The sequence below is a fragment of the Urocitellus parryii genome, chromosome 1, assembly GCF_045843805.1.
Source record: "Urocitellus parryii isolate mUroPar1 chromosome 1, mUroPar1.hap1, whole genome shotgun sequence".
NCBI classification, from domain to species: domain Eukaryota; kingdom Metazoa; phylum Chordata; class Mammalia; order Rodentia; family Sciuridae; genus Urocitellus; species Urocitellus parryii.
The window spans coordinates 222,527,693-222,543,091 of record NC_135531.1 but is presented as its reverse complement, the minus strand read 5'-3'; the positions used below and the strand labels follow the sequence as shown (position 1 = coordinate 222,543,091).

At 42.5% G+C, this 15,399-nt stretch overlaps 1 protein-coding gene across 1 annotated transcript in view; it reads left to right on the top strand.

Annotated features, from left to right (window-relative positions):
* Lrp2 (LDL receptor related protein 2) overlaps window positions 1-15,399 on the top strand; it is a 190,914-nt gene that overhangs the window by 148,794 nt on the left and 26,721 nt on the right. The window contains exons 56-63 of the mRNA XM_077794842.1: window positions 4,312-4,489; window positions 5,477-5,673; window positions 6,612-6,857; window positions 7,518-7,646; window positions 8,558-8,677; window positions 9,821-9,937; window positions 12,948-13,064; window positions 13,601-13,738. Of these exons, the coding sequence (XP_077650968.1) occupies window positions 4,312-4,489; window positions 5,477-5,673; window positions 6,612-6,857; window positions 7,518-7,646; window positions 8,558-8,677; window positions 9,821-9,937; window positions 12,948-13,064; window positions 13,601-13,738 (1,242 nt within the window). The remainder of the gene's footprint in view (window positions 1-4,311; window positions 4,490-5,476; window positions 5,674-6,611; window positions 6,858-7,517; window positions 7,647-8,557; window positions 8,678-9,820; window positions 9,938-12,947; window positions 13,065-13,600; window positions 13,739-15,399) is intronic.

The window sequence follows — 15,399 nt, the reverse complement described above, 5'->3', positions numbered from 1 at the left end:
AGAGGTGTGTTGAAGTCTCCCATGATTATTGTATGGTGGTCTATTAGACTCTTGAACTTGAGAAGAGTTTGCTTGATGAACACAGCTGCACCATTATTTGGGGCATATATATTTATGATTGTTATGTCTTGTTGGTGTATGGTTCCCTTGAGCAGTATGAAGTGTCCTTCTTTATCCCTTTTGATTAACTTTGGCTTGAAATCTATTTTATTAGATATGAGTATGGCCACTCCTGCTTGTTTCCGCAGTCCATATGAGTGGTATGATTTTTCCCAACCTTTCACCTTCAGTCTATGAATATCTTTTCCTATCAGATGCGTCGCCTGTAGGCAGCATATTGTTGGGTCTTGTTTTGTGATCCATTCTACTAGCCTGTGTCTCTTGATTGGTGAGTTTAAGCCATTAACATTTAGGGTTATTATTGAGATATGGTTTGTTCTTCTAGCCATATTTGTTTATTGATGTTACTAAACCTGATTTATTATCCTCTTTGACTACTTTCCCCCCTTTACTGTCCTACCTCCCATTGTTGGTTTTCAATGTTATTTTCCATTTCCTCTTCCTGTAATGTTTTGCCAAGGATTTTTTGAAGAGATGGTTTTCTAGCTGCGAATTCTTTTAACTTTTGTTTATTGTGGAAGGTTTTAATTTCATCTTCTATCCTGAAGCTTAATTTCGCCGGATACACGATTCTTGGTTGGAACCCATTTTCTTTCAGTGTTTGAAATATGTTGTTCCAGGATCTTCTAGCTTTCAGAGTCTGTGTTGAGAGATCAGCTGTTATCCTGATTGGTTTACCCCTAAATGTAATCTGCTTTCTTTCTCTTGCAGCTTTTAAAATTCTCTCCTTATTCTGTATGTTGGACATCTTCATTATAATGTGTCTAGGTGTGGATCTCTTATGATTTTGCACATTTGGCGTCCTGTAGGCTTCTAGGATTTGGGATTCTGTCTCATTCTTCAAGTCTGGGAAGTTTTCTCGTATTATTTCACTGAATAGACTGTTTATTCCTTTGGTATGGAGCTCTGTGCCTTCCTGTATCCCAATGACTCTTAAATTTGGTCTTTTGATATTGTCCCATAATTCTTGGATGTTCTGCTCATGGTTTCTTAGCAGACTTGCTGAGCTGTCTATGTTCTTTTCCAGTTGAAATACTTTGTCTTCATTGTCTGATGTTCTCTCTTCTAAGTGATCTACTCTGCTGGTAGTATTCTCAATTGAGTTTTTAAGTTGGTTTATTGTTTCCTGCATTTCTAGGATTTCTATTTGTTTGTTTTTTATTACCTCTATCTCCCTGTGAAATTGATCTTTTACTTCCTGGATTTGTTTGTCAATGTGATCTTTCATTGTCTGATTTTGCTGTCTCATGTCTTCCTTGAGACTCCAGATCATCGGAAGCATATATATCCTGAACTCTTTATCTGACATTCCATCTGTTGCAGCTATTACCTCTTCTAAAGTTGAGTTGACCTGCATTGCTTGTGGTCCTTTCTTTCCTTGTCTTTTCATACTGCTCACGTTTCTTTCTCCTTGGTGCAACTGTTGTGTTTTTGAAATTTACCCCCTATTTATTTATATTGCTCTTGTATAGTTGGGAAGTCTCCCTTGTAGGGCGGGTAGTGGCTGTGCTCCTCCTCTAATTAGGGTGATCTGTCTACCACGCTGATCGGTCGCAGGTCTGCCCCCCCTGTGGGCACGGGTGGCGGCTCTGCTCTGTCCCCACTCCAATTGTGGTAACGTAACTACCACGCCCTGGGGTCGTTGGTCCTGATCTGGATGTGGGTGGCGGCTCTGCTGGGTCCCCACTCCAATTGGTGTGACGTGTCTACCACGCTGGCAGGCCTCTAGGCCGGTGGGTCGCAGTTCTGCACAGCCCCCACTCCCAATGGGGGTACCTGACTACCTCTCCAACGGGTCGCTGAGCCCCCTCCTGACCCGGGCGGCGACCCTGCTCCACCCCCACTCCAACCAGTGTTATGCGACTGCCTCGGTGTTATGTGTCCACCACGCTGGCAAGCTACCTGGCCTGTCTTTCCAGTGGGCCGCAGGTCTGCCTGCCCTGCTTGCTCGGATGTCAGCTCTGCACAGCCCCTACTCCAAATGAGGTTACTTGGCTACCATGCCGCGGGGTCGCTGGTCCTATTCTAGGCGTGGGCGGCTACTCTCTTCAGCCCCAGCTGCGTTTGGTGTGTCATGATACCACGCCGGCCAGTCACTTGGCCTGCTCTGGGCGCAGGTGGAAGCTCCACTCTGTCCCTACAACACTCCGCCGGACCCTGATTGAGAAGCAGTCACCGCCGGTTCCCTAGCCTTGGGCCGAAGCAGCTTCGGTAGCCAGAACCCCGTCTCTCGGATCCCGATACACTCTCCGCTGGGAGCTGGCTCCAGCGAGCGACCCCCACGGGTTCCCCAGCCCCAGGCCAAGACTGTTCCGGGAGTCAGAGCCCAGTCGCCCCAAGCTCAGCGCACCCTCCACTTGGAGCTGGCCTCCACCGGCAGTCTCCGCAGTTTCCTCAGACCTGGGCCAGGTTAGCCCCGGGAACCAGAATCCAGCTGCTCAGTGCCCGGTGCACGCCTTGCCAGGCACGCTCCTCTAGGAGTATTCTCCACAAGATCCCAGTCCCGAGCCTGAGCAAGAAATCTGTCTGCTAGACGCAGGCAAATACCAGCCTGAAATCACCTGTTCCATAGCTGAATGAGCTGAGATCAGTAGAACATGGGGATGATTACATCATCTCTCCGAAATGGCGGCTGCTGTCCTCCTCTGTGGTCCGACCGGTGTCTGGAACCAAACTGGCCCGCTTCTCTCCTCTGTCTCAACGCCGGAACTCAGCACTCAGCGCTGCCAATGTACCACTGGCGGGAGCCCCCCGAATCCGTATCGCTGCTCCCCCGCTCTGGCACCTTGCCGCTCCCCAGCGCGCACCACAGGCTCCAGCCGCGGGGCGATTGCCTATTAGGCTATGCGACCCTCCGTGGGGAGAAATGGAGCTCCCGCAGTCGAACTTCGCACAATGGAAATCTGTCCACTAGATTCTGGAGCACCTCAATTTCACTGGAAATTCCCAACAAGATAGCCTTCAGGCGATTCACATCGTCTTTCTCCCACTCAGTGACGCGGCGCACTGGGGTGATGCACTCCCTTCGCCGCCATCTTCCCTCCTCAGCCAAATAACTTCTTTTTCTGAAAACTTTTCCTATTCTTAAAGAACAATTTGGGGGTTTCATTTGTTTTTGATGCGATTTTCTTGTTGTTATGTTGCCATAGTTACTTCATCTAGTTTCATAGGAGGATTGAAGTATTTTAAAATGAATTAAAAATATCATGATATTTCAACCCTAACTACTTAAAGAAGCACCTTTGCAAAATAAGGAAGGGCATTTTCTTATCTAACCATAATATAATTTTCATGCCTAAGAAATTAGCAATCATCCCTTAATACCAAGATCACCTTAGAGAAGGTGTTTCAAAGAAAATCATAGTCATCACAAACACTTATTAAATGTCTATTTGCATATGATGTTGTATTATATAACAAACAAATGTTATTCCTATATTGAAGATAATAATGGCAAGAACAGCTCACTTTAGTTTCTCCTAAATAAGAGAATCTGCTTTTCTTGTGATCTTGTATTCCTCTTCATGTAGTGAAAGTCATTTGGTGACTTAGAGATAGTCTAGCAAATGTCTGGAGGATGCCTTGGGGACAGGCTGGCTTTTCTGGGTCTGCTTTGTTGTGAGTGATGTCTTGCCAACACAGATGACAAACTTGGAAGTAAGGAAAAATGAGAAGGAATAAAATAAAAGTTTTCAGATATTTTCTTTCTGGAAGATGATATTCTTCATATTATTTTACTAGAAGATCAGGTTAGTCTTCACCTCCAACAGATGACTCAGAAACCTAGTGTGGACACTGCTCATGTAGCCACCCATGTCACTCATGGTCAGACTTTTGCTGCCTGTGTCTTTAGGACAAGGGAGGCATCGGCTGCACGTTAAAACTCTTGCTCAGGTTCTGGTACGTAAGCTCCCCAAGGACTTCCAGAAACATGTCTTTTCTAGCAGACTTCAGTGAGCATGTCACTTCTGGTAGCACATAAGTGCATTTTCTCAAAGCACAAGGTCGATGCTTCTATAACTCTACCATCTGTCTAATTTAGAAACTTTGGGTAAAGGATAAAACTAGGATTATGATTTTTCCTTCTTTCTAAGAGGTGATGAGTCCAGTTGTCAAGCTGGATAATTAGCCAATCCATTCCGGACACTCTCTTTAAGCAAATGAACATCTATTTTCTCCCTTTTTCCCTAGTGAACAATCCCTGTGGTACCAACAATGGTGGCTGCTCTCATCTCTGCCTCATCAAGGCAGGAGGAGGAGGATTCACCTGTCAGTGTCCAGATGACTTCCAGTCCCTTCAGCTGAGTGGCAGAACCATCTGCCTGCCCATGTGCTCCAGCACCCAGTTCCTGTGTGCTAATGGTGAAAAGTAAGGTGTCCTTTCCCCTCTCCCCACTTAGGCAAGTTGAACTTGGAGGCTTTAGGGATGGGGGTTCTCCATGAACCAAGGTTTTGGCTAATTACTTTGTTTTGTGAGGAACATACCAAGACTTTCCGTCTTTAACTTCAGATAATTCCTCTCATGAACAGAAGGAATTGGCTAACCAAAATGATAATGCTTATGTGGGTAGGTTTTTGTAGAGAGAAAGGAAACTATTTCTTATTTCTAATAAATTGTCCTGAGTGTTAGGGCCAGAGTATACCTAACTATCTAATGAAAATAGCCTTCAAGAGGGACAGAAGTTCCCCATTTTTGCCACCTTTATACAGTGCTACCTCCTTATTTACCTATGTCAGTGGATCCAGGATTACAGTTTGAGTCCACTTTTGATCATCGGTGTTTGCTGTGAGATATGGTTGTAGGTTATTTCCATAACAAACCATTGATAATTCAGAGAGTGAGTAGAGTCAGAGAGTGAGTAGAGAGAGAGATGTTAATGCAAATCATAGAATCTAAGATGTAACAGCAGACTATTTTGGTTCCTAGATAGAATATATGAGATTACAAATCTATCGTACTCTTCATGACGTGGGCACTTAATGGTTATTTGGGTCCTCCAGTTTCCCAGCCAATCCCTGATGTCTTATACCACCCTGGCAGGCAATCTCATCACCACTTCTAGAACCACAGCTCACAAACACACACACTTTATTGTTCATTGTGGAAGGAATTTAATTATCATATCCAAAACATATTTTCAGTGTATTTCGGTCTTAACACACCTGTGCTATCTCACTGAGTTATCTTTTTTTTCTGAAAACACACCATGGTAACTGAGATTTAATGGTTCCTCTTCGGGACAATGGGAGAACTCATGCATGTCATTGCTTGGGATTCGGTGTTGATTTCTTCTCTCCTGACAACTGTTGCTCACTGCCACCCCAGTGCTTTTTTTTTTCTTTTTTTTTCATGCAGGTGTATTCCTATTTGGTGGAAATGTGACGGACAGAAAGACTGCACTGACGGTTCTGATGAATCTGCTCTGTGCCCACATCGCTTCTGCCGGCTCGGACAGTTCCAGTGCAAGGATGGCAACTGCACCAGCCCCCAGTCCTTGTGCAATGCTCACCGGGATTGCTCTGATGGGTCTGACGAAGACCAGGTTCTTTGTGGTGTGTTGAATTGCTTTACACCTCTTTTCCCCACTTCTATATTTGTGTACAATCATGATTTTCTAGGGTTTTTCCTGAATGTCAGAAGATGAAAACTGGTTCAAAGTCTTAGGAGGAAGGTCAGGACCCACCCTAGGTCTATGTCTACAGAGCTTTAAAAATAGGAATTCTAAGGTCTTTAAAGAGCAAATGTTTGAGGTAGATATTCTAGATTGGTGTTTCTTTACCACGTGTTAGGGCATAGAACCCTCCTTGAGAGCAATTTCTTACTCCCATTAAAAGAAGAACTCTCAATTGCAATATTTATTTTCATTTTCACTTAGAAATGCAAAAAAAAAAAAAATCCCCCAACCCACTGCTGCTAAGTTAAAAACCACACACCAACAATAGCAACACACAGGAAGCTTGAAGACCATTATTCATAGGGGAACAAAGACAGGAGAGATTAGCAGGACAGGGGATTAGCAGACCCTTGTTAAGTCCCTGTCTCTTAATTCTGTATGCAAGAGAGTGATATTTAAGGACTTGGAAGACAGTAATAGACAAAGGTATAACTACTCACATCAAAGTAGCACTGGTTGATAATAGGCATGTTAAGATGTAAGTCCTATGAAAAGAAATTATGATTGAATTCTCCTGTTTCCATTAGAGTAAATTAAAGAGATTTCAATTTTTTTTTTTTTTTTTTACCAGGGATTGAACTCAGGGGGTACTTAACCACTGAGCCAGATCCCCAGCCCTATTTGGTATTCTATTTAGAGACAGGGTCTCACTGAGTTGCTCAGCAAGTTGCTTTTTGCTGAGGCTGGTTTTGAACTCTCGATCCTCCTGCTTCAGCCTTCTGAACCACTGGGATTACAGGCGTGCGCCACTATGTCCGGCAGGAGCTTTCATTCTGGATACCAAGTAAGCTGATATCCAAATGTCCCCCCTTACAGAGAACCACCGGTGCGAATCCAATGAATGGCAGTGTGCCAACAAACGCTGCATCCCAGAGGCCTGGCAGTGCGACTCAGTGAACGACTGTGGGGATAACTCGGACGAAGACAGTTCTCACTGTGCCAGCAGGACCTGCAAGCCAGGCCAGTTTAGGTGTGACAATGGCCGCTGTATCCCTCAGTCCTGGAAGTGTGATGTCGATAATGACTGTGGAGATTTTTCTGATGAGCCCATCAGTGAATGCAGTAAGTTTCTTGGGGAAGACTCCCTGCATGACCAAAGCAGGGAGAACCTTTGTGTGCATCCAGAAGGGTCATGGAATCCCTCACTCAGCTCCGTGAGTGGCTCCCTCTGGGTTCTCCCTGCAAACTCTGGCACTGCGAGGCAAAGTATGGTCCAATGTCTGACAGTTTGAACTAGAAAACCATAAGACGTTCTCTTCCTGAAGTCTCTGATGCTGCCTCTTGATACAATGTATGTCTGCCCACCCAGAGTATTACATTTTGTATATCTAGTACTTCTCACCTGAGGACCTTGAGGCAGAGAAGGTCAGGGTTAACCAGGCCCCATTCTACAGATGAAGAATGTGAGGCTCATATTAAGTGGATGGTCAGTGGCCGCCCTACTACCTCAACTCAGGTTTTTAACTTCAAATCCAGTCCTTTTGTACCCCCTACAAATTTACATTATAGAATAAATGAGGGGTACTGAGACTGAGGACTCTGTTTTTTCGCTCACAGGAAACAGATCACCTGTCACTGGAGTCAGTCTTGTTGATAACATGGTGATTTTTTGTGGCTTGTCAGCACCTCCAGTCCTCAGTATGACAACAGAAAGGTGTTTTTGGTGGCATTTCCCAGCAGGACTGACACTTGGACCTGACTTTGCTGTCTCCTCTCTTTCAGTGAGCTCTGCCCACAGCTGTGACAACCACACAGAGTTCAGCTGTAAGACGAACTACCGATGCGTCCCGCAGTGGGCCGTGTGCAACGGGGCGGATGACTGCAGGGACAACAGTGACGAGCAGGGCTGTGGTAGGAGGCCTGCAGGGAAGGGGGAGGGGAAAGGGCTGTGTTTTCCCACGTCATCATTCTTTGTTTCCCTGAGAAAGGATTGCTCATTGATGCTTCTAATGGCACTTTGCATTTTTTGTAGCATTTTTAGAGTTATTGAGGGAATTTAATTTATATCATCTGAAATGACTTCCAATCCCAAAGGATGCTATAATTGAGAAAGACATTATTAAGATATTATGAATTTGTGTTATTTCTCCCAAATGTGGAATCCTTATTCAGACTGGACAAATTTAAATAATTTCTCTGATCTTATGGATTGATCGAACTTTGTGGAAGGGGGGAGGGAAAAAAGAATCTTTCTTACTTGATGATTTTTCATATTCTGAGTGTTTTTTTCTTTCTGACTTGCCATATCATCCATTGGACAGCTATAGTCACTTAGGCAACATGAAAAGAATTTATGGGCAAAAGATCAAATAAATCAATACAGGTTGTCAAAATCAGGCAAGTGTTCTAACTTGGAACCAAAGTGTCTGCATGTGTGTATGTGTGCACACGCACGTGGTTTAGTTAGGAGAGAAATAAGGAAGAAATGGGTAGTTTTCATAACACTGAGTCTCAACCAGTAAAAGCAAAGTGACTAAGATGTTCTATTGCCTACAGGTGACATTTTAACCTCCCAAGTCTCCGTTGCAAATTCCTATTTTTTGGACAATTTCAACAAAAAGGAGTTGAATTTAGCTTTAAGCAGTTAGGATGGGTTCAGCTTAGCTGAAAGGGATTTTGACAATGAGTGGTGCCAGCATCCCTCTTTGGGAGCCTCAAGAACATGGTAACAAAATTGTCAGACTGTCTCACAAGCAAGCCAATAAAGGCTACTTTGTGCATTTCTTGCTTTACGGAGTCCTTTCGATGACTGTGCTTTTCAGAGGCAATGACATGCAATCCTTTGGGGGATTTCCGCTGTAAGAATCACCAGTGCGTCCCTCTTCGCTGGAAATGTGATGGGTACAATGACTGTGGAGACAACTCAGATGAAGAGAACTGCGGTGAGTGTCTTTACGTGTCACAGGGACAGGGAGGTGCTCTTTGTCCATATCCGACCTGCTGTGCCATTCTTCCTCAAATGGTGGCCCAGCAGCTGCTTATGCTGGTTGGTGTATTTCTCCTTTTCTAACTATACACATCAGTGTCTCTTCCTGAGATGCTTATTATAATCAAGCTATGGGAGGACGGTATTTATTGAAGATTATATTTTTGTCTGTTGAATTTCTTTATTCGCCTTCTCTTCCAAAAAGAACTTGAAGTAACTTATGATAAAGGACTAATGTAGTAAGAAAATAGAAAATCAGGACCAAGAGAAGTAGAGGAAGGAAAGGTGTGAACCCTAAGACCTGCTTCTCAGCTCTTTCCCCCAAATGGCCCTGTAACAGAGAAGAGAGACTCATGTTTGAATGGCATCCTTCCTGGAGAAGCTGTTTTAGGAGGGATCATAGCTAAATATCAGGTCAGGCTTTAGTTTTTCTCTTCTAAGTGAAGGTGTGACTGCAAGGAATTGGACAGGGAGGTTGAGGCAAGGCAGCCCAAGGGCTGGATCCCACTATACCAAATGGTCAGACCAGAATAATTGAGTGTGTTTTCCAAACAACTTTCATGAAGCCTTACCCTGAGCATTTATAATATATACTCAATTTCCAATTTTTCTAATATGAAATACATTTCATCTTTAGTTACCTTTTGGAAGTAAGAAGTGGTCACCATTTGCCATTTGCAGTTGAGAAAATTAGGATGTTGATTATACCTGCAGCTCAAAACTTGTTATGCAACAGGGAGGTCCCAGTGGCATTTTATTGTTTTGACCCCCAGCACCAGAGAAAGATATGAGAGAAGGGGCAGGGGAAAGAGAGAGATTATCTGAAGATTCATGAAATAAAAAAGTATCTTAAGGTCCAAGCACCTTTGGATAAACCTCTTAAAGGCTATTCTTTACACACTTAAAGTTGAGGTAGAAAGGTCTGGTTTTGGAAGAGAAAGGATTGGGCATTGGGGGAAGAGTGTGTGTGTGTGTGTGTGTGTGTGTGTGTGTGTGTGCGCGTGTGTGTGTTGGGGGGGGGGTGCAGGGGCTAGTTCATAGCCTATTTCCCTGAGTGACTCCCAGAGCACCCTGATGGCCATGTGGCTTTCTCTTTCAGCTCCCCGGGAGTGCACAGAGAGCGAGTTTCGATGCGCGGATCAGCATTGCATTCCTTCTCGATGGGTTTGTGACCAAGACAATGACTGTGGGGACAACTCGGATGAGCGGGACTGTGGTAAGTGTCAGGGGTTTTTGAGAGGCTTATAGTGGACTCCCACACTGTGACAGTAGGGACTTCGAACTAGTGTTGATAAGGCTTTTTAGAGTAAAATGGCTTTTGTGTAATTTATGCAGTATGTAAACCTTAGCATTACACGGTATATTCCACTCTGTATTTTCTATGCTTTTTAAAACTTAAACAAGAGAAAATATGAAGCCATTTAAAAAATTTTTTTATTTGTTCTTTTTAGTTATAACTGACAGTAGACTGTATTTTGACATATCATACATACATGGAATATAACTTCCCATTTTTTGTTGTTGTACATGATGTGGAGTTACACTGGTTGCGTATTCATATATGAACATAGGAAAGTTATGTTTGATTCATTCCGCTGTCTTTCTGATTCCCATACCCGCCTCCTGCTGTCCAATCCAGTGAACCTCCACTCCTCCCTCCCCTTCACTGACTGTGAGTCAGCATCCACATATCAGAGAGAACATTTGGCATTTTTTTGTGTGATCAGCTTATTTTACTTAGCATAATAGTCTCCAGTTCCATCCATTTACTGTCAAATGCCATAATTTCATTCTTCTTTATGGCTGAGTAATATTCCATTGTATATATGTGCCACATTTTCTTTATCCATTTATCTTTCATAGAGTACCTAGGTTGGTTCCATAGCTTAGTTTTCAGGAATTGAGCTGTTATAAACATTATGTGGCTATGTCACTATAGTATGCTAATTTTAAGTCCTTTGGGCATATACTGAGGAGTGGGATAGCTGGGTCAAATGGTGGTTCTATTCCACATTTTCTGAGGAATCTCCACACTGCTTTCTAGAGTGGCACCAATTTGCAGTTCACCAGTAGAGTATATCTTTTTCCCACATTCTCACCAACATTTTTTGTTACTTGTATTCTTGATAATTGTCATTCTGACTGAAGTGAGATGAAATCTCTGTGTGGTTTTGATTTGCATTTCTATAATTGCTAAAGATGTTGAACATTTTTTCATATATTTGACCAGTTGTATTTCAAGTTTTTTGAGTTCTTTACTATTCTGGAAATTAATGCTCTATCTGAGATTCAGGTGTTAAAAGATTTTCTCCCATTCTCTAGGCTCCCTCTTTATATTATTGATTGTTTTTTTGCCATGAAGAAGCTTTTTAGTTTGATACATCCCATTTGTTGATTCTTGATTTTACTTCTTGCATATTTTGGAGCCTTGTGGAGGAAGTCTGTTCCTAAGGCAAAATTATGGAGATTTGGGCCTCCATTTTCTTCTAGTAGGTGTGAGGTTTCTGGTCTAATGCCTATTCCCTTGATCATTTCGAGTTGAGTTTTGTGCATGGTGAGAGATAGGGGTCTAATTTCATTCTGCTATGTATAGATTTCCAGTTTTCCCAACACCATCTTTTGAACAGGCTATCTTTTATTCAATGTGTTTATGGCACCTTTGTCTAGTATTTATCCACATAAATTTTGTCCCTGTGTCTTCTATTCTGTACTCTTGGACTTTATGTCTGTTTAGGTGCAATACCACGCCATGTTTGTTACTATAGCTCTGTAGTATAATTTAAGGTTTGGTATTGTGATGCCTCCTGCTTCACTTCTCTTGCTAAGATTGTTTTGGCTATTCTGGGCCTCTTATTTTTCCCAAATGAATTTCATGACTGCTTTTTCTGTTTCCACGAAGGACATCACTGGAAACTTAATAGGAATTGCATAAAATCTGTGTAGTGGTTTTGGAGGTATGGCCTTTTTGACAATATCAATTCTGCTTATCTAAGAACATGGGAGATCTTTCCCTCTTCTAAGGTCTTCTTCAATTTCTTTCTTTAGAGTTCTTTAATTTTTATTGTAGAGTTCTTTCACCTCTTTTGTTAGATTGATTTCCCCAATTTCTTTTTTTTTTTTTTGAGGCTATTGTGAATGAGATAGTTTTCCTAATTTCTCTTTCAGTTGTTTCATCACTGATATACAGGAATGAAATTTATTTTTGGGTGTTAATTTTATATCCTGCTAGTTTGCTGAATTCATTTTTGAGTTCTAGAAGTTTTCTAGTGGAGTTCTTGGGTCTTCTAAATATAGAATCATGCCATTGGCAGATAGTGATAGTTTGAGTTCTTCTTTTCCTATTTGTATTCCTTTAATTTCATTCTTCTGTCTAACTGCTGTGGCTAGAATTTCCAGGACTATGTTGAATAGAAGTGGTAAAAGAGGGCATCCCTGTTCTAGTTTTTAAGGGAATACTTTCATTTTTTTTTCCATTTAGAATGATCTTGGCTGTGGGTTTAGCATACATAGCTTTTACAATATTGAGGTTTGATCCTACTATCCCTAGTTTTTTTTAAATGTGTTTTGACATGAATGGATGCTGTATTTTGTCAAATTCTTTTTCTGTATCTATTGATAAACGTGTGATTCTTGTCTTTAAGTCTACTGATGTGATGAATTATGTTTATTGATTTCCATATGTTGAACCAACCTTGCATGCCTGGAATGAACCCCACTTGATCATGGTGCACTAATATGAAGCCATTTTTAAGTCCCATTTTAGTTTAGACATCCCTTGGAGCAGACTTTAATCTACCTTGGTCTTGTAAACATACACATACCACACACTGGTCTTCCAGGTATTCCACAAGGTCTCCTTTATGTAGAGGTCAAAGTATTGGGAGGAGAATCCTCAACACCAAATAATTGCTATAGCTTTTTATGGATTAAATGTTGGGTCTGAGGAAAATCAGGGAACATTGAAAATTGGAGAATTCTGCTTCCTGAGGAAAAGCTGAAGATCTGGAGATTAGTTAATAGTGGGGAGGTAGGTACTTCTGTCTCCCTGTTGACTGGAGCAAGTGTGAGTTTGAGAGTTTACTCACCTGCCAGCCACAGCTGAGGGTGTGCTGTGCGCTGCTGTCAGGGTGTGGGTAGGAATGTGATGAAGCACTCATCACTCTCCATGTCCCTCATACTTGTTGAAAATGACAAGGCCTCCGGGAATGACATTCTTTTCTCCTCAGAGCTGAAGACCTGTCATCCTGAACATTTTCAGTGTGCCAGTGGACACTGTATTCCCAGCCAATTCAAATGTGATGGAAGAGCTGACTGTTTGGATGCCTCTGATGAGTCCACTTGCCGTAAGTCCCTGACACCTGTGGTTCTGCTCACCTGAGAATGTGCAGCAGGTGGTTTAGACACCTGCTAGCTACTACTCCTTACACAGGGACACTCAACCACTGAGCCACATCCTCAGTGTTGTGTTTTATTTAGACACAGGGTCTCACTGAGTTGCTTAGTGCCTCACTTTTGCTGAGGCTGGCTTTGAACTCTCAATCCTCCTGCCTCAGCCTCCCAAGCCACTGGGATTATAGGCATGCCCCACTGTGCCCAGTGACAATATCTTGAATAGAGAATATATTAAGTCATCTGTGTTACCAAAGTGTGTCTCTATTATTAACTACTATGCTAATCATTAATTAGATTAAAAACATTTCAGATAAAGAAAATTCAGGCAACGAGTAGACCGGTGTAAAGAACTTGGGTTGAGTGTTCCAGGATGAATTGGGAAGAGTAGGACATTACAGCAGAAGTGAGGGGGAAATAGCAGGAAAGCTTTCCCAAATGAATGAGTTCATTTGTCTTATGATTTGAATGTGTCTCCCCGCACCTACAGCAACTCGCTTTCCCAATGGTACATACTGCCCAGCTGCCATGTTCGAATGCAAAAACCATGTTTGTATCCAGTCCTTCTGGACCTGTGACGGCAGTGACGACTGTGGCGATGGTTCTGATGAAGAACTTCACCTGTGCTGTAAGAGGGAGAAGAGTGGGCGGAGAGGAGGTGCTGGTGTCCGGCAGAAGCTGCTGTTCTTTACATGCAGTGTGTGATCTTGGGGGGACAGTTTTGCAATTTTTGAGGACTAGATGAATGATGGGTATTGGTGCAATGTCACTTGGTCTTCTTGCTTCAGTTCTGTAACCTGAGAACACTGGGCCAACATCCACGATTTTAAATGTTTTGTGGCCTTAGGAAACAATTTCTTCAGAAGAGGTTTTACCTGGACACTCAGTGTGCCTGAATAGAGACAGATCTGCTGGTTTGAAGTCAAGGAGGGGCAGGAGGGAGATTGTGACTGTTCTGCTCCGTTCTAATTTTAGTGCCCCTTGAAATACTCACTCCAAATCCCTAGAGCTTCCTGGAGTACTTTAGAAACTTTTGAGACTTTGTCCTTTAAGTTACTTCCCTTTAATGTCATAATTCTAAGGCCATCAAATCCCTGTTGTTATGTGATACACATTTATTTTTCAAACTGGTGAATTTCAGATATGGGGCAGAATCAATGGGGGAAGACTGTCCTGGTCTCATGTGTCCTGGCCTCAGCCTTGGCTCAGGCCTAATGAGGTGGAATCTCTAAGGACGGGGTGTTTTTTAAAGCTCCTTACCGTTTTAGTTTAGTCACTATTGGCTTTAACAAAATGAATGAAAATAGAAATTATTTCAACCAACTGGTCACATGCTTTGAATTCGTAGTAGAAAAGCTAGGACCTTAGTTCTCAAAGTGTCTTCCGTGGACTAGGAATATCATTGTCATCTGAGAAATGCAAATTCACAGGTCCCACCAGCCATAGGGCTGATAGTCTATGTCTGCATGAATGAGACTTCCAAGTAATTCTGATACAAGCTAAAATTAAAGGACTTTGTATAAGTAAAATCATCAGTGCCGGAGAAGGGATCCCTGGAGCACTCATGGAGGTAGTTGCCGGTCTGACTTGGCTACATTTGTCTTCTGAAGTTCACATTACCTCTTCTACTCTTTCTTATGATACATCAGAGTATTTCTTTCCCTCAAGTATGTACATGTCACAGTGGCATTCCAACACCTTTTTTTGGCCATCTCTTTCATTGTTGGAAGCTAGCTATTTTTTATTTTGTTTATTATTTTGTTTCTTATTTTGGTGCTTCTTGAAAAACATATGAAGCCATGTAAAGTTTTCAAGGAAGTCCTTAGCAAGTAACTTCTTTTCATAAGCCAAAATGCCATAGCTAGTAAAATTATGGTTTGGATAGGTGGTGACACACCCGTATTTTGACAATAATCAGCACTGCTCTAATGTTGCCTTAACCCTTCACAGCAAATAATTCTTGGAGATGGTTCTATTAATACTTCCAAGAACCAATCCTCAGATCTGACTATTTCCCCTCCCTGAACCCATCTTTTTACAAGTTTCTCCTCTTGATCTCTATGTGCGGTGTCAAGTCAGAAGGAAAAATCAAATAGCCCAGGTCCTCTATGTGAAAGAAGATGCACATGTATACAGAGTTCACTGAATTTTTGGCATGGGCAGAGAAGATCATGTCCCCTGTACCCCACAAATGAGGAACCCGGGTACTACCCTTAGTTTCTTCTCAGCTATGTTAGCAGCAGCTGGAGGTCTCAATCTGGACCATAAAATGAGTCAGGATTTCATGGT